The sequence below is a fragment of the Aulostomus chinensis genome, chromosome 3 (genome assembly GCF_037954235.1).
Source record: "Aulostomus chinensis isolate RoL2024-O1b breed Wild chromosome 3, RoL_Achi_v1.0, whole genome shotgun sequence".
NCBI classification, from domain to species: Eukaryota; Metazoa; Chordata; class Actinopteri; order Syngnathiformes; family Aulostomidae; genus Aulostomus; species Aulostomus chinensis.
The window spans coordinates 1,864,542-1,890,508 of NC_141322.1; the positions used below are offsets into that span (position 1 = coordinate 1,864,542).

General features: G+C 46.7%; 3 protein-coding genes across 3 annotated transcripts; 1 reads left to right on the plus strand and 2 right to left on the minus strand.

The window, feature by feature from the left end:
- Nucleotides 1-102: 102 nt before the first annotated feature.
- On the plus strand, nucleotides 103-1,475 carry LOC147267353 (uncharacterized). The gene is made up of 2 exons (XM_086197804.1): nucleotides 103-473; nucleotides 858-1,475. The coding sequence occupies exons 1-2, from the start codon at nucleotides 452-454 to the stop codon at nucleotides 1,325-1,327; spliced, it is 492 nt and encodes a 163-aa protein (XP_086053930.1). The 5' UTR covers nucleotides 103-451; the 3' UTR covers nucleotides 1,328-1,475.
- Nucleotides 1,425-6,045, minus strand: ift52 (intraflagellar transport 52 homolog (Chlamydomonas)). The gene is made up of 14 exons (XM_086197780.1): nucleotides 5,474-6,045; nucleotides 5,306-5,393; nucleotides 5,052-5,181; nucleotides 4,851-4,926; nucleotides 4,057-4,128; nucleotides 3,841-3,967; nucleotides 3,661-3,744; nucleotides 3,518-3,586; nucleotides 3,278-3,432; nucleotides 3,114-3,201; nucleotides 2,368-2,476; nucleotides 2,143-2,288; nucleotides 1,993-2,059; nucleotides 1,425-1,845 (listed from the first exon to the last, which is right to left on the minus strand). The coding sequence occupies exons 1-13, from the start codon at nucleotides 5,590-5,592 to the stop codon at nucleotides 2,018-2,020; spliced, it is 1,305 nt and encodes a 434-aa protein (XP_086053906.1). The 5' UTR covers nucleotides 5,593-6,045; the 3' UTR covers nucleotides 1,425-1,845; nucleotides 1,993-2,017.
- Nucleotides 6,046-6,224: 179 nt separating this feature from the next.
- Nucleotides 6,225-10,639, minus strand: acot8 (acyl-CoA thioesterase 8). Its single transcript, XM_086197793.1, has 6 exons — nucleotides 10,425-10,639; nucleotides 10,007-10,143; nucleotides 8,238-8,463; nucleotides 7,806-7,963; nucleotides 7,341-7,532; nucleotides 6,225-6,507 (listed from the first exon to the last, which is right to left on the minus strand). Exons 1-6 carry the CDS (start codon nucleotides 10,622-10,624, stop codon nucleotides 6,389-6,391), a joined length of 1,032 nt encoding a protein of 343 aa, XP_086053919.1. The 5' UTR covers nucleotides 10,625-10,639; the 3' UTR covers nucleotides 6,225-6,388.
- Nucleotides 10,640-25,967: the final 15,328 nt, after the last annotated feature.

A 25,967-nucleotide genomic window follows, 5' to 3' on the forward strand; every position in this document is an offset into this window, starting at 1 on the left:
TGTGGGTGGAGCCCCGGCTGGAGCACGGGGTCTTTCTGTGTGAGTCTCCATGTTCTCCCTGTGCCTGCTGGGTTCTCTCTGGTACTCCAGCTTCCTCCACAGTCCAAAGACATCAAGAGGGACCAGGTTAATCCAGACTCTAAATTGACCGTAGGCGTGGCTGGGAGAGCCAATGGTTGTCTGTCTCTATGTGTTGGCCCTGCCATGGACTGGTGACCTGTCCAGGGGGAACCCCGCCTCTCACCTGAAAGCTGCTCAGAAAAAAGCGATGTTTTGAACAAAGTGTAAAATATGCTGTTTTTCCAATGCTCTACTGCATTGCAACCTTGCGAGTTGGAGGCGGTGCCCGCCCTCCCCAGTCTCCCGCCTCCAGCTGGCTCAATTAACAAGAATCTTCAAGAGGCTGAAACCCACCTGGTGTCCATCTCACACTCACCGGCCCGCAGCAGACATGGAAACATTTGTCATTAAAGGTGAGCAAACACATTTTTGTCCTTCAGATGTCTGTCACCTCCCCCCACTGTAGTCACTTTCCTTCCACACTGTGCACCCCTGCACACATATTTATAGTACATATGCACACACGTCTACAGCTGATGTACACATTTATTTATATATTATTTATCTAAATACCTCCAACCCTCCACCCATAGTTGCAAACCGTGTGTATTTTGGAGTCTTGTATCTAGTATGTTGTACTTATGCAACTTAGTTTCTAATGTTGTTCTTTTCTTGATATTTTAATTGCTATTTCTTATTGAAATTGAGCTGTGGTAACACAAATTTCCCCGTTGTGGGATCAGTAAAGTTCTATTTATCTAAATATTTCCAGTAACCTCGAACCATTGACCTTCCAGATATGAAAAGCTTCGAGTGTCCATCACCGTCAGAGCTGGACAGGAAGTTTTTGGGGGAGCAGAGTTTGCCATCTGCTTTGTCCCTGGACCAACTATCCACATCCAGAGTGTCAAATGACACATTAGCTGATGGCTCTGATGCAAGGCTGTCCATCATGGCTCCTCTGTGCATGTCTGCAGACCCAATATCTCCCTCACTGGTCATGAACGCTCCAGAGACTGACAGCTGTCGCCTGGCCCTGCCATCACAGGGCAAGTCCTCGACTCCGTACGTCCTCCTCCAGAAGCAAACAAAGCCTAATTGCTTTGACCAGTCCGACAACGACCTCGCAGACACTCACATGTCCTGGGACGTGTCTCTGATCAAGTCTGAGAGCAGCAGCCCCAAACCCAGTATGGAGACCAACAGCCTGGAGGCAGCGAGTCCCAGAACTCAGTCGGCACACCCGAAAGTGGATGTTTCTCCATGATTTCGTTGAGTTCCAAAGGTTCTGAAGAAACGACTTGAACATGTGACCTGCTCACTGTAGAAGTTTAACCATTTTTTTCCAATTGTGTACACTGAAAATATTAAGACGTGGATATCTAAATAAAAGTGTGAATTTTATTTGCATCTGTATTTACAATGTCTTCTCATGTGTATGATACATAAAAGATGGTTATTGTTATCAATATTACATCCATGTTTAAATACACTTTCTAAACATGACAAATACAAAACACTAGAAGACACGGAGGCGGCTCAGGGAGATGCATCATCTGCACGGCTGCCAACCAGGAAGTGATGAAATGATGATTTGTCAGTAGAGTTACAGGATGCAGTCGAGCAGTAAGTGATCCAGCATTCTGGCTCCCACCCTGAGGTTGACGCCAGGGGTGCATGTGCCATCTGAACCTGGTCTGTGGTGTCTCTGGAAGAAGGTCTGTTGCCACGGGCGACTCGGGTTCAGTCTTCCTGAACTGGTTTCCGAACCAGAAACTGTGCCGTCTAGATTTTTCAGGAGAAGGTAAGTGAACTCCATTGTTTCAAGAGCTCCTCCTCTACAATAATCAATCAGTTTCTTCGTGCCACAGAAGCATTTTGATAAACCAAAACCACTGTAAATCAAGGCCATTAAATACCCAACATACTAACATCAGCGGGGTGTGGATGAATCCGCTCATAATGGAGTGAACTGTGCCGCAGCGTCGCCATCGTGCTCCTGTAGGCAGGGAATTAATTTTTAGACACGGCCTTTTTTTCATGCATCAATAAAATGGTGCATTTTTTTAAAACTGCTCTCACCTGATTTAGTTTTTTGAACTCCACAACTTGGAATAAAATGTGTTCCAAGATATGCTTCGCATCCCTCTGATCGTTCTCCAACTTGGGTGTCACCCCTACGATTTCCCCACATTTGCGGATGTAGAACTCCAGATCATCGTCTGTGCCTGTGAGCACAAGCAATTAAAAAGATGAAGTCTCTACTTTATGATACCCAATACTTGTCAATGATGTTGCTGAACATACATTTATTGGTGATCTGTGCAAGGCGCACTTTCTCAGAGGAGAACTCTTCATCTAGATCAAACAGGTCCAACATGGGTGGAGGCAAATCACTTAGAGCAGGTGGAAACACCTGGAAGACAAGACAACAGCTGCTTCAGGCGGAGAACCTCAGGGCGCGTTCACGCCTATCGCTTGTAGTCTGTTTGAACTCCGGGCCGTTTGCTCTCTTGGTGCGATTTGTTTTGGGGGTGTGAGTACAGCAAGTGAACTTGGACAGGGATCAAACACCTTGACCGAGACCTACTTTAAAGGTCTCGTTGCAGTTTGCCTTTGGTATGAACGCGATCAGACTGTGTGCTGGTTTAAAGCAGCTGCTGTGGCTGCTGCATGGCCCGATGACGCCAGTTCTGGCCGCTGTCAGCGAGCTGTTAGCTGTGCAACTCGAACCAAGGACCGACCTTGAGCTTGCATTTCTTTGAATACCTCAACATAACCCTCATGAAAAAAAAAGGGGTGCTTTCTCAACCCACCAAACCCTCGTGATTCTGACCAGTGAACAGGTGACAGCTCTCACAGGGCTTTAGGGGCTACATTTAGGAGTGCGTGACGTTTTGCCTGTGTGAAACCAAATCGATCAAGGAGGGAAACGCATCGACTCTGCCACTCATCAACTGACTCAGACCAGAGCAAACAAACTACAGGCGTGGAAAAGCCCTGAAAGTTGTTTCTCATAACATTTCAGCTCTAAATTATTCCAGCAACCTTACAGCGGGTTGAAGCTGAGGCAGAGGAGTCTCAAACTGGGGTGTGATCAGCTGAAGTGGCTCGCCCTTGACATTCAGCTGCTTGTAAGCGCTGCAGAAAAGAAGCATTTAGCCCCAGAGAACAGGAGAGAGGTCATTATGCTCTCAGTTGTGGTGTGGTTTCTCACCTGATGACTTGAGGCAACGTGTCAGTTGACAAACTGAACAAAGACATATCAAAGAGAGAGGTAAAGTCCCGGGGGTTCTCATCCCCCTCCTGCAAGCACACTCGGAGCTGTTCGGACAAACACCCGATGTCTGGCAACAAGGTGTAATCAGTGATCTGGGGGACGAGAGGGACATGAGGATTCAGCTCCTTCAGAGACAAGTGATGCTGCTATCCTGGGGAGGAGCTTCCATGTCCTCACCTCGGGGTCCTCTGCATCGATCTGATTCAGCTGGATATTATCAGTCATGAGCCACTGCAGCACAACATCCTGCCATGACACAGTAGAGCAAACTTGAGCCACATATCAGAATGCACACGTAGTTCCAACGGGACCTGGCTTACTGTGATTTTACTGTTCTCCTCTTTGTCGATGTACTGGTCACAGAACATGTGGCAGGACCCCAACACAACCAGTTTACCCGCCTCCTTGAAAATACACAAAACATCTTCAACATCACCTCACTAGTGCACACACACACACACACACACACACAGGTATTAAATGAACGAGTGGGCTCGGACCTTCCCTTGATAGAAGGCCATGACGGGCCTGTTGAGGGGGAAGCAGACGGAGCCCGTTGAAAGAGCAGCCACAGCTGGCTTCATCACGCTCAGAGTGGCGCCGTACGGGTACACAAATGTCAGCGCTCTGCACAAATACAGAAAGAAAATGTTGCTTTCAAACATCCCTCCATACCACTAAAGGTAGTTGGGAAGATAGAAAGGCAAATTCCTTACTGTGTGTTGTTTCCAACATTTTCATCCTCAGTCACTCCTGTGATCACTTTGCCGGCAGCACGACTGATCTCTCTAAAAGAAGAGAGAGGCAGAGAGTACTGGCTTTGATGTGCATCACCTTATTGGCTCTGTAATCTAAGAGTAGTAATCTGTTAAAGTAATATAAATTCCATCCATCCATTGTCTTCCGCTTATTCCTACATTAAGGGTCATGGGGGGTGGAGCCTATCCCAGCAGCCTAAAGGCAAAAGGCAGGGTTCACCCTAGACAGGTCACCAGTCCATGGCAGGGCCAACACATAGAGACAGACAACCATTGGCTCTCCCAGCCACGCCTACGGTCAATTTAGAGTCTGGATTAACCTGGTCCCTCTTGATGTCTTTGGACTGTGGAGGAAGCTGGAGTACCAGAGAGAACCCAGCAGGAACAGGGAGAACATGGAGACTCACACAGAAAGACTGTAATTATCAAAGTCAAACATCGGCTGATTCCAGACTCTTCAGTGTCAGGGTTTACTGCTATTTTGGTCATATGACAGGAAGTGAAAAGTCTTGTGTTTGAACAATTGATTGGACAAAAAAAAGTAGACTGGTCACTTTGGGCTCTGGGAAATTGTGAGGAGCATTTTACAAGACTAAATGATCAGTTGTTTATTGGCAACAGAACAACAGGCAGATGAATAGAAGATGGCCACCATCGTTAACAGTTAGAGTCCTAAATCGAGGCCTTACTTGTTGGTCGATATACTGCATATAAAAAGTAAAAAGAAGGACTATGAATGTGTGACACCAGACCTGTTCAATACACCATTGGACACGAGAGCCTCCTTCGGATGGAAGTACTTGTAATACACATTCCTGACAACTGCATCTGCAGCGTTGAATCAGCGGGAGAGCACAGAAACCGAATGAGTCAACAAACGTCCAAGTCAGAACACATTTACCTATAAAGGCAGTGGGGAGATTGGTTCCTGAGAACAGATTTATATGACGCACCATTGTTGACCACAACTCCAAACTCTTCCAGTAGAAAGTTGATGTTTGTGTCATACTTCAGTTCTCCTCCCTCACCGAGCATGACGAGGACATTCCCCCCTCCATCCAGGTAGTGCTTCAGGCTCTCCAGCTGCAGTGAGAAGGACATACAAGCCAGTACATCTGGATGTCGTTGACGGTCTTTCCGTTCTCACACGAATACAGAAGCTAGAAGGCGGTGCCACCGCGGTGAGGCCAGTGCTGGCCGACCTCACCTCTGATGCTGTGAACTTCTCCCTCGGACCAGCAGTTATCCACAGCTTGATGCCCTTCAACTTCTCCAAAGTCAGCTCCTCTTTCATACTGGGAGAGACGGTATCGATTGTGAACGCTAGACACCGTAACAGTTCAAGCCAACGCAACGAAGACACGCCAGAAATTACCTCTGGATCCTCCACTGCGCCCTCAGCCGCCTCTGCAGGGACTTGAATCCACTGTTGGTGTTGAACAGCTCCCGCTTCGAAGCGTTGAACACCACCGTGTTGTGCTGCTCCTTCTCCATCTTGTCACAACTCAACTAAAGGGAAACGTGATGAACACCACCTTGGATCCCGTTTAATGAGCGGAGCAGCTTGGCTTCAGTCTCGGCGTGGCAAGAAAGCAAAACCCGCTTGTTAGCAAACCTAGCCAAGAGGCTAATCAGCTACTCATCGGTATTATTATTCGCCACTTAGCTAAATAATGGGTTACGTTAGCGCTCTGGCACGTTCAGTTCAGTTGTTTTGACTCGACAGAGCCGCGTTTAATATTTACACAATCATTTTTGGCTGTGACGGGAGGCTATTCAGGAGACTGTGTTCCGATTTCTGCAGCGGTGCATTGTGGGGGATCTTGGTAACCACGGACTCTACAATCAGATCGCAAGCGAGTAACCATTATGTCCACAGACATGTCTATGGCAACTGCTACGATGCTTCTTCGTTGGTGACCTTGTAGATGCCAGCCTGTGACGCCGAATCACTGCCACCCACTGGAGTTGTGCGTTCACTGCATTCCTACCAGTCAGGATGTTCTCATAATCGTGTTCTTCTCATTCAGAGAACATTTACGATTCCTCCACTTTCTCTTCATCCCAGCGCCGCCGCCGTTTACCCCCCCCCCCAGACACGTCTGCTCATCTCATCAATCTGCTGACTAAACTATTACTATTAAATCTGTAACTGCCTGGACATGTTAAAATGTTTTGTATAAAATATCAGATTAGTAATGTTACTGGTTTGTGTTTTATTAATTAAATAAATTAAATACATATGATTACATTGTAAAAATAAAAACTTAGCAAAGTTGTAGGAATGTGCTTATAGTTTGCTGGAGTCTGTGACATGTTTCACTCTCAGGACGCCCTCCTGGGAACAGGAGGCAGCCAGCACCCCATCCCTTCTCCACAGCCGACCTTGAACCAGCCCTCTGCTGCCCCCTGCAGGACACAACACAGAGAACACTTGGATGTGGCATCATGCAGGTTATTGTATAATTTAACTATGAACAACTGATACAGCTGTTAGAGAATAAGCAAACAAATGCATACGAAAAACATACTACTTATACAACAGTACTTGGCAAATTGGTAATTTTGTGTTGACACATACACATTTATATATTTATGTTCCACTCATGACATGTGGACTGTACATGGCAACAGATCTTCCAGCAGCTCATTTCAGAAAGGAGGCCAGTAAACTCTGTGTCTGAGTCTAACCCCTGCTGATTTACCCTGACCACAGAAACTGAGGTTCTGGTTTCAGAGCAGCTCATCCTCTTTTACTCAACTCTTAGTAGGGTCATCGGGAGTTAAGCGCACGCACCAGGACTTTAAAAGGCCAGCATAAATGGAGCCCTGATACTGTGATTCACCATGGTGACCGCAACAAAAAGAGGTCAGCTTACTTGAACCCTCTGGAATTAGAAATCCTCACGAGTACATACAGTGCATATGAAGATATTTTTAGGGGAAAATAAGTGCAGACAGCGGCAGCAGAAAATGTGTAAGATAGAATTTGTCTACTCATTCAATATTTAATCACAATGTTGAATGACAGATGCGATACCATTCTACTGGTTTTCATCCAAGATGATTTTTCATCCAGGTGTAATCATGTAGGCGAAAAACCTGAAACACTGAAGCAGCTTCAAATGAAACATTAGCATATTTAATATACCGAGACAAACATCATTCAGCGGCTATTTCAACGCTGTTGGTGATGTGACATAGAACCAAAGAGAGAGATGGGAAGTGAGCGGCAAGCTAACCTGCCCACGGACTCTCGCACTCGTATAACATCCACTCATCAGTGCGGAAAGGGCTGTGGAACCACATGGCGTGGTCCAGGGAGGCGGAGAAGTGGACCCTGTAGTTGGGGAACGGCAGCAGTGCAGTGCCCAGGAAGGCAAAGTCGGACACATATGCAGCAACGCAGCAATGCAACTTCATGTTTCCTTCACCTACACAGACACACACATCAAACACATTACCAGAGGGGGCCTACGCTGCATGATGAGCCCATGTTCCCCTGCTTATCAGTTTCCATGCTGTTATTGTTGTATGTTTAGCTCTGAGCGCTAGGGCTGCCCTGTTGCCAGGTTGTGGGGTTTAACTCTTCTTCCTGAAGTGAGACATAGTCTTTGGTTTGATAATTCTATGTTTATAGATTCATCTGTTGAGAATTCCCTACAATCAGTGAGTGTAGCGTCTGGAACTGTTTAATCGCATTTTACCGATGTATCCTCGTGCTCGCACCCAGAACAGCTTCTTTGGCTCCGCTGCAGCCAACCGGTAAAAGTGTGGCGGGTCGACGGGCTTTATCTCGATGGGCACCTCGCTAGCCAGCAGGTGGGTGAGGCCTCTCTTAGCGTTCTCTGCCAGGTCTGGTTTGCTATACACCAAGAGCAGTGGGATGAAGATAATGATGAGGACCCTCACGCAAGGTCATCACAAACTCTTCTGTTACTTTGATTCCATGTTCTGAAGCCTCCGATCTCCTGCTACATAAAGACATACAGACTGACTTCTGTTACAAAGCCTCGCCAACGTGATGCCCTCAGCAGAGCTTCAGCCATCACAGCTGAATGCTGCATGCAGGTCTTCTGAACCCTGGGGCGCAGAGCTGGAATCAGTGCCCAGCTCTGCGCCGTCCTGAGGTACTCTACCTGAGATAAAGCTGGATAAGCTGCTCCGCAGTGAGGAGGTCTTCAGGCTGGGGGACCACCGGCATGGTGAACTGGTGCTGCACGGGGCTCGGCTGCAGCATATGGAAGGACGCTTGGCAGATCAGAATAGGGTGTCCATGCTGGATGGCCTTCACGGAGCGCACTGTAAAACTGCGGCCATCTCTTGTGCGGTCCACCTGGTAGAGAACTGGAACCTTAGGGTCCCCTAACAAACCCCCAAGACATAGGGGGAGAACCAGTGAGTGGTGGATAGATGAGGGACTTCCTGTACCCTCTGCTACTCAACAAGGTCCCTGCCTTGAGGGGATTGTTATATTTCTATAAATATATTCACGGGGGGGGGGGGGTTAAAGGTCAAGGCCACCATCACAGTAGTGTGTTTTCTCCAGTCATCACACAAAGGTACACACTCTAATGTATACTATGTATGTACAGCTGTACCAACACAAGTCATTTAACATCTCTGGAACACCTTGAAGGAATATCTTCCAGTATAAAATATAAAAAACTGTCAAAGGTCAAGGTCATCGTGACAGGCACACATCCCAGTTAATGAGATGTAGTTCGCCTCATCTGTACTGGACCACAGCTCCACCACTATAGACAGCGTCAGCACCCAGAAACAGATCACCATGTACCCCAACCAGTAGCTTTGGATGGACCGGGATGTCCGTCTCCTGCTGAAGGCCAACACCGCCTTCAGGTCAGGGGCCTACAGTACAGCCAGGGCTGAGCTGAAGAGGGGCATCAAAAAGGCCAAACACCACTACAAAGGGAAGGTAGAAGAACATTCCTCCAAGTCCAACCCCCGACGTATGTGGCAAGGACTCCAGATCATCAGACGACAGGACCACCAACACCTCCCCACCTCTGATGTCTCCTTCCTCAACGAACTGAACAACTTTTATGCTCGTTTTGAGAAGGGGAACCAAACAACTGCAACCAAGGCAGATGTGACTCCAGACCTCCAACTACTGACTCTCTCCCACCGATGGAGGAGCGGTGCTGAGCAGGACTGAAGTACACAAGGCTGCAGGCCCTGATGGCATCCCTGGACATGTTCTCAGAGCGTGTTCAGGGGAGCTGGCAGGAGTGTGATGGACTTATTCAACCCGTCCTTAGCCCGCACTGTGGTACCAACCTGCTTCAAGACCACCTCCAGTGTCCCAATTCCCAAAAACGCTAATCCATCAAGCCTCAATGACGACCGTCCAGTAGCCCTCACCCACATCATCACAAAGTGCTTATAGCGGCTGATCCTAGCACACCTCAAATCCTGTCCCCCCAAGGAGCTCATCATGGACTTCAAGAGGAACGCTGACCCACACCCACCCATCCACATCCGGGGGATGGTGGTGGAACGTGTGAACAGCTTCAAGTTCCTGGGAGTCCACATCTCTGAGGATCTCACTTGGACGACCAGCTGCTCCAAGCTGGTTAAGAAGGCTCAGCAGCACCTCTTCTTCTTGAGGACTCTGAGGAAGAACCACCTGTCCTCAGACATCCTGGTGAACTTCGACCGCTTTATAGTTGCTAAGCACTTCTGAATGGATGTAAACTGCATTTCGTTGCTCTGTACTTGTGACGTGCATGAGAATAAAGTTGAATTCTATTCTATTCTAGTTTCAGCATTTTGAATTTAGTTCGTAAAAGTGCTGACAGCAACATGAAACACCAAAGGCTCCGTGACTGCAAACGTTGCCCCAGACACAGACCGCGTCACCCTCCCAGACAATGATACAACTCACCTGCTCGAACGAAGTAGCAGTGCAGCGAGTGCGCCTGCAGGTGGTCGCTGACGGATTTGGCAGCAGCCACGAGGGCTTGACCGACGATCTGGCCCCCGAACAGCCGCTGAGTGCGGGGCACCCAGTGGTGCGTCCCTCTGGGGAGGGACAGACACATATCCACGCTCATACGTCACAATATTCCATCTTTTAAGCGAGGAAATGTACATAGGTAATAGAAAAAAAAGACCTTTTCCAAGCTGTCATTCCATAGTCGAACCGATCCAGGCATGACAAATCAAACTTATCCAGACTAACCAGTGTTATAGTACAGATGTCAAGATGGCTGCTGTGAAACAGAAACTACAAGTTCCCTAAGAAGGGAGATGCTGTATGCTAGCATCTGTGCTAACACAAACGGCCCGGCTAGCTAACTCACCTGTACAGGTCCACGTCGAGCCTCTCCAGGTTCAGGACGCTGGTGACCAGGATGCTACGGAGGTCCCGGTTGGCTTCGGTCGCTGGACTCTCCGGGCCTCCATCCTCCGGTGACTTCGGTGACACGGAACATGAAGAAGAATCAGAAATGTTCGCTGAGCCACTAACTTCACGGCGTTTCTCTGCTTCTCTTCCTGCCATGTTTGTTTACTGCTTTTTTTCTTCTTCTGTGCTTTGGCTTGGTGGGTGGCGACCGGCGTAATGGTGCACTACCGCCACCCACTGGAAGTGGTTCAGTAAAGTGATTTTTACTTGGTCAGAATATCCGCGTCCTTGTGTCAGAGATTTTATAACGTCTTTAATTCCTCCTCAATCAGGTTTGGGCAACGGAACTTGCTACCTTGTTTGGTTTAGATGAGAATTTGTTTATCAGGCAACTTAACAACAGTTTTGTTGCCAACATTCGACAAGAAATATTTATGGCACGAATAATCCACGGCAAACTTGTCCTGCTAATATTTTTCTTCTCCTGCGGACATTTGGCAGGTGTTATACAACAACATTCACCGAACTGCAGCTTGAGATGACAAGCTACAACAAATAAAGGATAAGAAACGTGTCAACCATGTGGACTCTCCTCTTGATCCAATTTTTTCTCTTAAGATAATTAAATAAATTTTGTTGAAACAGAGTCTTTTTTCCTAGTTGCTGAATTCAGGCCACATAAATCACACAGCCAATGGTAGTTTAGTTAAGGGTAAAAAAGATTCAGTATTAGATGAGTATCGACGGGAGAAGTGCGCTTTTAGTGTGACACTGTATGTAATCAACTCAAGTAAATTAAGTTTTCAAGTGTGAGTCTTTAGTCTGTGAAATTACTGCTTGAAAACCTGTAAATACTTGAACAGAATGAGTATTTGTCCTTCACAAAGTAAAAGCACATAATCAATGTAAAGTTTCTAAGTGACAGTAAAGGGAAGAAGGGTTCTTGTGCTTCCAAAAGCCTCAGAATCCTCTGTCACAAATAAACCAGTTTGATCTTTTCCCTCCCCCTCCCCCTCTGATTGGATCTTACTTCTCAGTCCCAAACAGGGCACATCCAGCTTGTCCAGTCCCTCCTGGGTCAGTAGAACAAGACCCTTTAGTGCCTGATATGTTTCCTGACTTGCTCAAATGAAGACGTAAATACTTGACTCGTCCTACTGTGGATGCTAGACCAGCAAAAGTCAGAGTTAGTGCAGACGGATCCACATGCTGCATCAGCCAATTGTTTCTGATCAAACAGGAGGCTGAATAAAGTGTGCACCTGTAAATAATGCTGCCACATCTCATAAACAGGCTGCTTCATGGTTCTTATCCTTCATTTCTGAAGCAGGTTTACAAATACTGCAGAACATCACGGTTGTTTGTGTGTGGAGGTCAGGATACGAAGCAGGAGAGGTCAGCTGTTTGGAAAGGAACCACTTTTCTGACATGTTTGGGCGTACAGAGGTCCAGAAGGAGGTTTCATCTGTCTATCACACAATTTATTTGATGTTCTTCATCGATGAACAACACAGTATCTTCCAGCACAATTGTTTTCCTGCCAACAATTGTCTTAATATATCTCTCATATTTATGCTATTACTGTATACTTGTCAAGTCAAGTCAGGTTTATTTGTGTGGCACCAAATCCCAACCAAAGTTCTGTCCTGACTCTGTCCAAGTAGAGCAGGTCCAGCACCTCCCTCCTTCAATGAACCTCCACCCAACAATTCTCCATCAGCAGCACATCCTGCAACAGCAGCCACCAGAACCTTCCTTTACCAGCAGGAAGGTGGAGCAGATCCAGGATCAGTGGGGACGGAGAGAGAGCAGGAGAGCAGGACAGAGACAAAGACAGAGAATGGAGGAGGACAGAGAGACAGAAGGAGAGAGAGGGACAGAGAGAAAGAGAGAGAGACAGGAGGAGAGACTGATGGACAGAGACAAAGACAGAGAATGGAGGAAGACAGAGAGACAGAAGGAGAGAGAGGGACAGAGATAAAGAGAGAGAGAGAAAGGAGGAGAGACTGATGGACAGAGACAAAGACAGAGAATGGAGGAAGACAGAGAGACAGAAGGAAAGAGAGGGACAGAGAGAAAGAGAGAGAGACAGGAGGAGAGACTGATGGACAGAGACAAAGACAGAGAATGGAGGAAGACAGAGAGACAGAAGGAGAGAGAGGGACAGAGATAAAGAGAGAGAGAGAAAGGAGGAGAGACTGATGGACAGAGACAAAGACAGAGAATGGAGGAAGACAGAGAGACAGAAGGAAAGAGAGGGACAGAGATAAAGAGAGAGAGAAAGGAGGAGAGACTGATGGACAGAGACAAAGACAGAGAATGGAGGAGGACAGAGAGACAGAAGGAAAGAGAGGGACCGAGATAAAGAGGGAGAGAAAGGAGGAGAGACTGATGGACAGACGGGGACGTGAGCAGGTGGAGCTCCGGGTGGCAGCTGGAGCCTCTTCAGGTCTGGAGCCTCCTCCAGCAGCACCAGGATCTGGGATGAGGGGAGAAGAAGAGGGGTTAGGAACACATCTGAGGACAGGAGGAGGAGAGAGAAGCCCAGTGCATCATGGGAGATCCCAGCAGTCTGAGCCTATAGCAGCAGATCTAAGGGCCAGCCTAAGCAGTCCTGACTCTAAGCCTGATCAACAAGGAGGTCTTAAGTCTGCTCTTAAACCTAGAGAGGGGGTCTGGGTCCTGGACTGAAACTGGGAGACGGTTCCACAGGAGGGGAGCCTGATAGCTGAAGGCTCTGGCTCCCATTCTAGTCCAGCCTGGTAGGAGGGAGGTGCAGTAATCCAGCCTGGAAGTGACAAAAGCAGGGACTAGTTTTTCTGCATCTTCTTGAGCCAAGATGTGTCTGATCTTAGCGATGTTACGTAGATGGAAGAAGGCGTCCTGGAGGTTTGTTGAATGTGGGAGTTAAAGGATCCTGGTCAAACAGAACTCCTAAGTTCCTTACAGTGGTGCTGGGGGCCAGGGTGGTGCCATCCAGGGTACCTGTCTCATCAGATCAGGTGGTCCTCAGGTGTTTGGGCCCAGCACAAGAACTTCAGTTTATCAGAGTTTAATAAAGGAAACGATGGTCCTCCATGTTTCCTGTCCTTCAGACAGGCCTCCAGTTCAGTCAGCTGGTTTGTTCCATGTGGATCATTGATGAGTTCAGCTGAGTGTCGTCTGCATAGCAGTGAACATTAATGGAGTGTTTCCTGATCATGTGACCTAGAGGAAGCAGGTACAGGGTGAAGAGGACTGGTCCAAGCACAGAGCCTTGTGGAACACCAGAACTGACTGTAGTGGTCTCAGAGGAACCATCATTAACTAGTGCCACCTGAGATGACCTAGTATATATGACCTGAACCAGTTTAGTGCGAGTAAGTTTACAAGCTGTTTAGCAACTGCTTTCTCCAGAACCTTGTAGAGAAAAGGAGGATTTGATGTTGGTCTGTAGTTGGTAGAACTTCTGGATCCAGGCTTGTTTTTTGAGGAGGGTTTAATTCCTGCTACTTTAAAGGACTAAGGGACGGAATCAGGATGTGTGGAGTCTCCATGTTCTCCCTGTGCCTGCGTGGGTTCTCTCTGGTACTCCAGCTTCCTCCCACCGTCCAAAGACATCAATTGGGGACAAGGCTGATTGGATTCTCTAAACTGACCGTAGGTATGAATGTGAGTGTGAATGGTTGTTCGTCTCTGTATGTTGGCCCTGTGATGGACTGGCGACCTGTCCAGGGTGAACCCCGCCTCTCGCCTGTAGACGCTGGGATAGGCTCCAGCCCCCCCCATGACTTCTTGTGGCCATTGTCTTCCGGAGACGCACATATTTGTCGCGGAGGTCCTTCCACCTCTTAATACACTCGGCAACCTCCTCTGAGCCAAGCAATCACAGTCCTTGATATTCACGTCACAATGTGTCAAGTAGTCAGGATTTTTTGGAGGTGCACATCAGGCTATGGCGTAGGGTCCGCATAGATGTGTAGGTACGGCATCATTGCGACACAGAAGCGTACACCATGCGTACGTCCTGGACACGGAACAAAGTATCAACCAAAACTTACTGGTACATAAGCAAAAAAGGAACGGGGGGGACTGGGAGCCTGAGGCTCTGAAAAAAATCACGAAAGGCACGAGACATGAGACAAAAGACAAGACACAATGACCCGACGCAGACAAAGGGAAACACTGAGGTTAAATACACAGGGGCAAACAAGACATAGGTGGTGCAATCAAATAGGTGAGACACATGAGGTAATCACAGAAGGGAGCACAGGAAGACAGGACATGACTACAGAGGAAACAAGACAGGGATTATGACAACTATGAATCCAAGGAAACAAGCACCTTGGTACGGTTCTGGAACCTGACAGCTTCAACAAGAAACCAGAAATTGGAGAGAAGATGGCGCTGCTCCAAACTGGAGGAGTCACATGTAGTCTGGCAAGATGGCCTTAGAACCGAGAAGAAAGCCCTTGGTAGAACCAGAGCAGCCGACTACTCAGCACTAATAGAGGAACACAAGAACAACCCAGGTTCCTCTTCAGTCCTGGAGCCAGACTGACAGAGAGCCACAGCTCTACTGAACCAAGTAGTCCTGTTTCCCTGGGCAGCAAAGAGTTCATGGACTTCTTTAACGACAAAATTCTCCTGATTAGAGAGAAAATTCACCTCCTCCTGCCATCAGCTGACAACATGGCCCCTAGAACCCAGACCCTTAGAGGCAGCTGGAGGACCAGACACACACTTTGACAGTTTTTCTACCGTTAGCCTTGATGAGCTCAGTTCAATCATTTCCTCCTCTAAACCATCCACCTGTCTTCTAGACCCCATCCCAACCAAGCTACTTAAGGACTCTCTCCCCTCGTTAGCCCCTCCCTCTTAGATATGATCAATGTGGCGCTGGTATCTGGTTCCGTCCCTCAGTCCTTTAAAGTAGCAGGAATTAAACCCTCCTCAAAAAACAAGCCTGGATCCAGAAGTTCTACCAACTACAGACCAACATCACATCTTCCTTTTCTCTCCAAGGTTCTGGAGAAAGCAGCTGCTAAACAGCTCTGTGACTTCTCCACAGCAACAGCCTATTAGAGGATTCAGTCAGGTTCCAGGTTCAACCTAGCACAGAAACAGAACTAGTCAAAGGTACCAGTGACCTCCTACTGGTACCAGATGAGGGACTGGTCTCTGTGCTGGTCTGATTAGATCTCAGTGCAGCTTTGGTACCATTGACCACCATATCCTTCTACAGAGACTGGAACATGTCACTGGTATTAAAGGAACCACACTGAACTGGTTCAGGTCAGATTTACTAGGTCATCTCAGTTTGTACTCACTAATGATAAACCCTCGGAAACCACTGCAGTCACTTATGGTGTTCCTCAAGGCTCTGTGCTTGGACCAACTCGTCACCCTTTATCTGCTTCCTCTCTGTCACATTATTAGGAAACACTCCATTAATTTTCACTTTCATCCACATGAAATAAATCAGCTGACTAAACTGGAGGCCTGTCTAAAGGAGATAAAAACTTGGATGACCCTTAATTTCCTTTTATTAAACTCCAATAAAACTGAAGTCATTGTCCTGGGCCCAAAACATCTTAGAGACACCCTGTCTAATGAGATAGGTACCCTGGAAGGAATTACCCTGGCCCCCAGCACTACCATAAGGAACCTAGGAGTTCTCTTTGATCAGGATTTGTTCTTGCATGCCCACATTAAGCAAATTTCTAGGACTGCTTTCTTTCATTTACGAAACATTGCAAGGATCAGACACATCCTGTCTCAAAAAGATGCAGAAAAACTAGTCCATGCCTTTGTCACTTCTAGGCTGGATTACTGCAATTCCCTCCAATCAGGCTGTACCAGTAGGTCCCTAAAGACTCTCCAGCTGGTCCAGAATGCTGCTGCCCGCGTGTTGACGATAACTAGTAGAAGAGACCATGTCTCTCCTGTACAGGCTTCTCTGCATGGCTCCCTATCAAATTCAGAATCAAATTCAAAATTCTCCTTCTAACATACAAAGTCCTCAACAGTCAGGCACCTTCATATTTGACAGAGCTCCTAGTCCCCTATGATCTAGCTAGAACCCTTCACTCCCAGGATGCGGGGTTACTGGTGGTTCCTAGAGTTTCTAAAAGTAGAATGGGAGCCAGAGCTCTGTGCTATCAGGCTCCCCTCCTGTGGAACCATCTCCCAGTTTCGGTCCGGGATGCAGACACCCTCTCTACCTTTAAGAGCAGACTTAAGACCTTCCTTTTTGATCCGGCTAATAGTTGGGCTGCTTAGGCTGGCCCTTAGATCTGCTGCTATAGGCTTAGACTGCTGGGGGATCTCCCATGGTGCACTGGGCTTCTCTCTACTCCTCTCTGTCCTCCTATATTTGTCATACATAAATCATACTCATACATATTACTAACTCCTCTTCTTCTCCCCTCATCCCAGATCCCGGGTGCTGCTGGAGGAGGCTGCAGACCTGAAGAGGCTCAAGCTGCAACCCGTAGCTCCACCTGCTCACGTCCCCGTCTGTCCATCAGTCTCTTCCTTTTCTCTCTCTCTTTATCTCTGTCCCACTCTTTCCTTCTGCATATCTGTCTTCCTCCATTCTCTGTCTTTGTCTGTGCCCCGCTCTCCTGCTCTCTTTCCCCCCAACCAGTCAAAGCAGAAGGTCGTCCCCATTGAGCCTGGGTCTGCTCGACGTTCCTGCCTGTTAAAAGGAAGGTTTTCGTCGCCGCTGTTGCAGGATGTGCTGCTGATGGAGAATTGCAGGGTGGAGGTTCATTGAAGGAGTGTGGTACTAGACCTGCTCTACCTGTAAAGTGTCATGAGATAACTTTTGTTGTGATTTGGTGCGATACAAATAAAATTGACTTGACTTGACTTGATAGCTGACTTCATCACCCTTCGTGCTTTTGCCCTCAATCTTTTATATTCAATAGCTCTATTTTCTGTCGGATATTTCCTTCGTGCTCGATATGCACAATTTCTATTTCTCACAGCTTTGGTACACTCACTATTCCACCATGGTACACTGATTTTCCTTTTTGACATTTTCCTTATTGGAATACTTTTACTTGCACTATTCATGATCATTTCACACAGACTGTTATTCCACTCATCAAGTGATCCTTCACCTTTCACCCTTACAATGGCTTCATTGCAATTATCCCTGAACGATTCCCAATCTGCTTTAAAAATCCTGGACTTTTCTATTCCAAAAGATTTGGCTAATATTTATAATATAAATGATGGTCCTATCACAAAGGAAATAAAAGCAGATTTGCTCAGGTGGGCTCCCTTAACACTAAACCTGTATAATCGAATAGAAACTATAAAAATGAACATATTACCATGATTGTTGTTCCTTTTTCAATCTCTACCGGTAGAGATACCAATAAAACAGTTCAGTGAATGGAAGCGAATGATTTCCAGGTTCATCTGGAAAGGGCAGAAGCCGAGGGTGCGACTGAAAACACTTCAATTGCCAAAAGAAAAAGGAGGAATATCCCTCCCATGCTTGGAAGACTATTATAAGGCATCACAATTAAAATATTTAGTCTGTTGGTGTATTGAGGACTACAATGCGAAATGGAAAGAGCTAGAATTAAAACAATTAGATATTCCCCTGCAGTCCATGCTGGGGGACAGAACCACTAGGACTCTGTATTCAGATAAATTAAGTCGATGGACAATGGTCCCCCTCAATATATGGTTTCAAGACTGTAAAAATTTAAAATTGGACAGAAACATACGGTTGTTGCGGTGGGTAGCATATGACAGAGATTTTAAGCCAGCAGAATTAGATTCTAGGTTTAAACTATGGATGGCGAAAGGCATAACAACATACAGTACAATCTCAACCACCACATGCTTGAAAAGTTTCCTAAGTCTTTGTGACTCCCATAACTTGGATAAACAGGATTTTTACAGGTACCTGCAACTTAGGCACCACTTTGACAAAAATGTTAAAATTGATGGAGAAAGTGAAGTGAGCCTCGTTCATGTTTTGACGCATATAAAGGAAACATCAAAAGGAAACTAATATCCAAACTATACTCAGCTATTCAAACTTCTAAGAATCACTCTACTTTCTATATTAAAACTGCATGGGAAAAGGAGTCAAACATGGTTCTAACAGCAGAAGAATGGTTAAATATATGTAAAATACAATCCAGCACTTCCAGCTCTGGCCAGTGGAGAGAATTTGCATGGAAGAATATTATCAGATTTTTCATTACTCCAAGAAGAAAGTTTAGACAGAGCGGCAGGCCAGAAGCTGGATATTGTTGGAGACTTTGTCACAACCCATCAGCTGATCACTTTCATATATTTTGGAGCTGCCCGTCAATCCAACTATACTGGCTAGAGATAGTAAAAGAAATAAAAGCAATACTGGGTTTTGAAATTGAAGACAATTTCAGTACTATATATTTAGGTAATATTTCACCTTCTCTTAATGCTCATGACAAATACCTTCTTAAAATACTGCTTGTATCTTGTAAAAAAAACAATCACTAAGAAATGGCTCAATAAAGAACCACCAACAAAAGGAGAGTGGATTTCAGTTGTTAAAGAAATATGTGATATGGAAAAGCTCACCTTTTCTCTGAGACATTGTATAGATGCATTTCAAAGAAACTGGTGTAAATGGTTTAAATATATGAATATGGACACAACATAAAACTGATGCTACATATATTTTATTTTATTTTCTTGCTCCTTTAAAGTAACCCCTGACATGATATTGTACTCAGAATGTGTAAAACGTTGTGTATTAACCTTGACCTGTGACCTGTATGTTCTGTTTTACTAAAACAAAATAAACATAAAGTATAAAAAAAAATAAAATCCTGGACTTTTCTGCCTCTCTACTTGTAAGGACTTGTGCATGAAAATCCCCTACCCAGATAACTGGGGTCTCTATCTGCTCCATGATGCTCTCTAGTTCAGGAATATTGAACTGTTTACCAGGGTTATAGAAGCTTACAATGTGTACCCAGCTGTGTTGCCCCCATACCCTGACTGCCACACATTCTAAGGTAGACTTTAATGCAACCTTCTGATATTGCAGATTAGATCGAATAAATGTTGCACACCCCCCTCCTGATTTCTCATGTCTGTCAAATCTGACACTTTCATACCCTAGAATCACAAAATCAAGCTGTGGTTTCAGCCAGGTTTCCTGGACGCAGATTATCTCTGGGAGACTCTTAAATTCATCTACAAATCTTTTAAATTCTAGGCCATTTGCTATTAAACTCTGTGCATTCCATCTAGGATAAAAAACATTAATAATTCAACAATCATCTTCAAAAGCGTCTTCCATACCTTCCTCACACATCAGTTTCTATTAAACATGTTGGTTTATTGAATGTCTGATTCTGTGTCTTTGTTGCCTTCACATCTGTAGCAAAGCAGGTGGAAATGTTGCTAAGAAATGGAGGTGCCACTGACCCTCCAGACTCTCGGAGTCAGCGTGGGTGGTGGCGACAATCCCCCCCACAGAGGTGCTGCCCGTGACTGCCACCACCCGCTGCTCAAACTCCGTCAGGTGCCCCTCTCCCTGACCCCCACCTGTCTGGTCGGCACTCCTCCAGAGGGCAGCTGTACGCCGCTTCACCTCCACCTTGAGGTCCTGTTAGTGCCATTTTCCATGTTGTTATTTAAATTTAGCGTGAAGCCAGTTGATTATTGCAGTTAATGTATTTAGTGATTGCGCAGTGTTTAACTTTAGCCAATAACAGGTCCAACCACTTTTTTTTTGTCTCGCAGGGTTGCGTTGCTCTGAACCCTCCTGGTTCACCCTCTCACTTCTTATCCCACTCACAACCTTCATTGTTCATCCTGACACCACTGGACAGGCTGACCAACAGAATCTGCTGTCTCTCCTCCACCTCTCCTCCCAGCACCTCCAGCTCCACGCCGTGAACCTCTTTTTCTTTAACGTTATTTTGCGATTGCCGACAGCGGAGACCCTCTTTAATTGAATTTGAGTATTTATAGGTGGACGTGACGGGGGCGGGCCCGGTCCTCCGACATCTGTGCTCAATTCCACGCTGATTGGGATGTATCAAGGAAACGTGCGTGGATAAGTAGCTGATTCTGAACAAAAGATTAAGGCTTTCAAGTGTGTATTTCGTCAATGAAATGTACACACAGCAGGACATATTTCACCACTTTTTTTGGGGGGGTGGTGATATTTTAGCGGAAGCTGAGCTTCCCTTGCAGTCTTAGAGCAATCAACACTAACACCAATGGAATCACTTCCTTAATTCCAGGTGTGGTCTGATCAGACAAAAATCTAGAAACTACAGTTTTCCTGAGGAGTATAGTCGATAAGTAAAAATTTAAAAGTGATTATTTGATGGTCAGACAATAGCTTCAATTCTGTAAGTCAGGAAGACGTGGAGGATGTGGTTGTGACAATGAGTGGGTTCATGAACAGACTGATGGAAACCAGTTGATTCCAGAAGAGAAATAAATAAATCTAGGATCAGACTGTGGTTATCAACATTCACATGAATTTTGAGGTCACCTACTGTCACGATCCCTGACTCTTAATTTCTTTTGGATTGTGAAGTCAGTGTCTTGTCTTCCTGTGCTCCTCCCTGTGATTACCTCATGTGTCTCACCTGTGTGATTACACCACCTGTACCTTGTTTTCCCTTGTGTATTTAACCTCTGTGTTTCCCTTTGACCACGTTGGGTCATTGGCTGCGTCCGAACTGCCAAGTGGCAACCTACAGCCTACCCCTACAGCCTACCCCTACAACCCAAACACGGCGGCACCATTCAGACACCCTAGAACACAGGTGTCAAACTGATCCAGTAAGGGCCGGTGTGGCTGCTGGTTTTCATTCCAACCGAGCAAAAGCAACACCTGATTCAACTTAAATCAATCAAGCTGTGTCCACACAGCTCATTTGTTGGATCAGGTGCTGCTTTTGCTTGGTTGGATTGAAAACCTGCAGCCACACCGGCCCTTACTGGATCAGTTTGACACCCCTGCCCTAGAAGATTGGTGGTGAAGCACGACCTCTGCTGGCAGAGCACAGATACCGCAATTAGATAGACAGCACCAACGAAAGCCCCACCTGCTGGCCTGACTGTGGTACTGCACTCCACTCTGAACGCACCTTTCACTCATTCTCTATTATTAAGCACATTAACGCACCAGTAAAGGTGTGTTTACATGTGTCGTGTTTGGTGTGAACACGCCTTTAGTCATCAACAATGACTATAAATGTTCGTGTTGCATAAGAATGGGAGACTGTTGGTGGCACAAAGTTGGATTGCGGGTCCACAAGTTTTTAGGGGACAAAGAAGAAGTCCACGGTTTATCGTGGACCATAGGTTGCTCCGTAGGATGCACCTGAAACCGACCTACAATGTGGACATGTTTAGGCTGGAATTTAGGTCACGAAGTAGGTCGCTACTCGCACCAGTTGTGGTTTCGGACAGCCTACGACCTGCTCTGAGACCTATGATCCGACCTACTTGGCAATTCGGACGCAGCCATTGTCATTAATTTTGTCTCAGTTGTCATGTGTGTAGCATGTAGTTGATGTCCTGTCACACATCTTTCTGTTGCCAGTCATGAGCCTTCAGTCCCCCATCTCAAGCCTCAAGCCTCCAGTCCCCAGCAGTGAGCCTCCAGTCCCCGTCATCAAGCCTCCAGGCCCCCGCCTCAAGCCTCTAGTCCCCTGCCTCGAGCCCCCTGCCTCCACTCAACGAGCCTCCTGTTACCCCCTCGTGTTCCGTGCAAGTCTCATAATTATTATACAACCGTCTTATGAACTCTCCTTGTCCTTGTCTGCTATTGGGTCTACTCTCTGTCAGCCAAAACGTGACAACCCACAATAATGGCTTTATCTGATTTGAGAACTAAACTGGATATAAACTGTGAGAATTCAGAGTAAAGACAGGAGCGAGGAACAGAATAAATACAAGTGTTTGTATATATATGTGTATAAATATATGTATGTGTGTATTAGTAGATATATTCTCACACACACGCTGATTATAAGTATATGAGAAGTATGTGGGCGTGGGCGGAGTGTCTGATACCAGTTCTCCCATCAAGCTGATGGAGAAGTATGTGACATCAGCAGTTGGTGGGAACCAGAAAAGTGTCTTCTTGACAATGTCCCATCATTAGTGAAGCATGTAGACAGAGGCCAAACCCATCTGACTTGGCAGGTTAATGATCTCTTATCCTGTAATCATGGAGACAAGACAAAGTAACATTCATTCTCCACAGCAGCAACATTAAAGAAGACACAAAAATGCAGCTCTTCTGGAACATCTTGATATCCTTCTACCTCAGTTGCCAGAGGCAGAGAAACTGTTCATAGCTCTGCCAGACGCTGCCTTCCCTTGATGTTACATGTTCTATTTGCTTCTGTCCAATGTTGTTCTTCAAGTTGAACTTTGTGTCTGAGCTTTGGCTTCTTCTTTCTCCTTATTCCACTGAATGTTATGGTTCTTAAGCAGTGTCTGTTTGACTGTATTTACTGTATATCACACTGGAAATTCTTGTTTCCAAATATAATCATATGTGTATAAATAACTGCATTTCATTTCCTGTATGTTTGATGATGAAGAACATGTGTGCTCTGACAAATGTCTGATGGACAAAAATGAAGTGAAAACTGCGAAGAAATACAGAAGTCTTTTTCAGTTCAGAGTTTTCCAGCACCTTGCAAAGACATGATTGGGCGAAGGTCATCCTGCACACTGTCTGATTTTGTAAAGAGGATTAATGCGCTGACACCTGCTTCAGCAATACGCTATGTTCTTGAAATTGTCTTTAGTTCTTTGAGTTGTTTATCAGCCACTATTAGGGGAGCTTTGATTGTAACATCTTGGCTGGCGGAGTAATTTCAAATGAGTGAGTAAGCTTGAGCTGAACTACGATTCAGGATTCAAGGATTTGTATTGTCATACAATTTCATATTTCCATGGTAGTGGTACAAAATTCATAAAATACAAAAATGAAATATAAAGAGTCTGAACATGTAAACAGTAGTTTGAGGGATATTGCATTTAATGGAGGAGACATTGCACCAATCATGGAAGAGGATGGGAGACCACAGATTACGGCTCAACTTCAGCAGTCTGACAGCTGCAGGAAAGAAACTGTTCCTGAGCCTGGTGGTCTGGCTCTGGATGCTCCTCCAGAGGGAAGAGGCAGACACAGATTGTGGGCGGGACGGTTGGAGTCCTTCATGATGCGTAGGGCCCTCCCCTTGCATAGCAAAAGTGTAGAGGTCTGAGATGGTGGGAAGACTGCTCCCCACAGTTCTCTGTGCTGCCTTTACCACCCTCTGCAGAGCCTTCTGTTCAGCAGCAGTGTAGCTGCCGTGCCACACAGTGATGCAGGTGCAGAGGACGCTCTCCACCACTCAGCGGTAGAAGTTCCTCACGACGGAGCTTCCCAGTCCAGCTCTCCGCAGCTTCCTGAGGAAGTAGAGACACTGGTAGGCCTTCCTGACCAGTTGGGAAGTGTTGGCATTCCAGGTGAGGTCATTGGATATGTGCACACCCAGGTACCTGTAACTGGAGACCACTTCCACAGCTGTGCCACCAATGTGCAGGGGAGGGTGCTTGTCCTTCCAAAAGTCCACCACCATCTCCTTAGTCTTCTCCACGTTGATGCAGAGGTTAACTCTGCCTCATCGCTGTGTCATCTGCAACAGTCATACATCAGCAAAGTGAACAGGAGGGAGCTCAACACACAACCCTGTGGTGAGCCGGTGCTGAGGATGATGGAGGAGGATACAGTGTTTTGGATCCTGACGGTCTGAGGTCTGATGATCAAGAAGTCCAGGAACCAATTCCCCGAGGTGGGACTCAGTCCAAGGGAGGTGAGCTTCTGCTCCAGGGTCTGTGGATGATGGTGTTGAAGGTGGAGGAGAAGTCTAGGAAGAGCAGGCGGATGTAGGAGTTCCTGCTCTCAGATGAGTGAAGGCTGTGTGGACCACAGATGAAATGGCATCATCAGTGGAGCGGTTTTGCCTGTCGGCGTACTGGTGGGGGTCCACAGTGATGTCAATGGAGTCTTCGATGTGGGCCTTAACCAGCCTCTCAAAGCACTTCATTACTACTGGGGTGAGTGCAATGGGTCAGTAGTCATTTAGGCCTGTCACTGTGGAGCACTTGGGGACAGGAACAATCGTGGCAGTCTTTAGGCAGGTTGGGACAGATGACAGCGCCACTGAGGTGTGGAAGATGTCTGCCAGCACGTCGGATATCTGGTGTGCACAGTCCTTCAGTACCTGGCCAGGGATGTTGTCAGGACCTGTAGCTATGGGGGGTTTGATTCCCTAAAGGGTCTTCCCCACGTCTGCTGTTGTCACACTGAGGGGCATGTTGTCAGGTGATGGTCTGAGTCTGGTGCTGGGGCATATCATTGTCCTCAAAGTGGGCACCGACGAGGTTGATTGCATCTGGCAAGGAGGGGTCCCTTGGGCATTGCGCATCCCTGGTGTTGTATTCTGTGATGCACTTGATGCCCTTCCGCATGCACCGGGGGTCATTTGTGTTGAAGTGACCCTGGATTTCCTGGGCGCATGTGGCTTTAGCCCTCATGATGCCTGCATTCAGTTCTTTCCTTGCCTCTCTGAGTGCTAATGCCTCACCTGCCTTGAATGCAGTGTCCCTGGCATTCAGCAGTGCTCTCACTGTGTATTCAGCCAGGGTCTCTGGTTCTGGTAGCGGTTAACTGTCCTGGTGGTGGTGACATCATCAGCACACTTGGAGATGAAGCCGAGGACTGAGAAGTTGTATTCCTCCAAGTCCACCTCTCTGAAGACCTGCCAGTCTGTGCACTGAAAACAGTGAGCACAGGGCCACACAGTGACTGTCTTCGTTGTTGGCCTCATATGTCTCAGCAGGGGGTGGTACACTGGCGCCAGCAGGACGGAGACGTGGACGGAGAGGCCACGATGAAAGCGGAGAAGAGCTCTTAATGTTGCTTTAAACACAGTCCAGAGTGTTGGATGTCACACTAAAAAACCGTGGTCGCAAGAATCGCGAAATTGGTGTTCGCACAAAAAAATCCGGAGATGCACATATGAGTAGGATTTATATTCACCACACAGGAGGACAGAGAAGAACGAGAGGAGGAGACAGAAGCCCAGTGCATCATGGGAGATCCCCAGCAGTCTGAGCCTATAGCAGCAGATCTAAGGGCCAGCCTAAGCAGTCCTGACTATAAGCCTGATCAACAAGGAAGGTCTGAAGTCTGCTCTTAAACATCGAGAGGGGGTCTGGGTCCTGGACTGAAACTGGGAGACGGTTCCACAGGAGGGGAGCCTGATAGCTGAAGGCTCTGGCTCCCATTCTACTGTTAGAACTCTAGGAACCAGCAGTAAACCTGCATCCTGAGAGTGAAGGGTTCTAGCTGGATCATAGGGGACTAGGAGCTCTATCAGGGATGAAGGAGCCTGATTGTTGAGGACTTTGATGGTAGAAGAAGAATTTTAAATTCTGTTCTGAATCTGACAGGGAGCCATGCAGAGAAGCC

Excerpts from the sequence above, each read along its gene's own strand:
- acot8 (XM_086197793.1), bottom strand. The coding sequence starts at position 10,624 with ATGGCAGGAAGAGAAGCAGAGAAACGCCGTGAAGTTAGTGGCTCAGCG. Across the intron at positions 7,964-8,237 it reads CTTATCCAGCTTTATCTCAG|CAAACCAGACCTGGCAGAGA; the intron begins GTAGAGTACCTC and ends CTTGGTGTATAG. Across the intron at positions 6,508-7,340 it reads GTGCGAGAGTCCGTGGGCAG|GGGGCAGCAGAGGGCTGGTT; the intron begins GTTAGCTTGCCG and ends TGTGTCCTGCAG.
- LOC147267353 (XM_086197804.1), top strand. The coding sequence starts at position 452 with ATGGAAACATTTGTCATTAAAG. Across the intron at positions 474-857 it reads GGAAACATTTGTCATTAAAG|ATATGAAAAGCTTCGAGTGT; the intron begins GTGAGCAAACAC and ends TTGACCTTCCAG.
- ift52 (XM_086197780.1), bottom strand. The coding sequence starts at position 5,592 with ATGGAGAAGGAGCAGCACAACACGGTGGTGTTCAACGCTTCGAAGCGG. Across the intron at positions 3,587-3,660 it reads AGGAGAACAGTAAAATCACA|GATGTTGTGCTGCAGTGGCT; the intron begins GTAAGCCAGGTC and ends GTGTCATGGCAG. Across the intron at positions 3,433-3,517 it reads TCGATGCAGAGGACCCCGAG|ATCACTGATTACACCTTGTT; the intron begins GTGAGGACATGG and ends CTCGTCCCCCAG.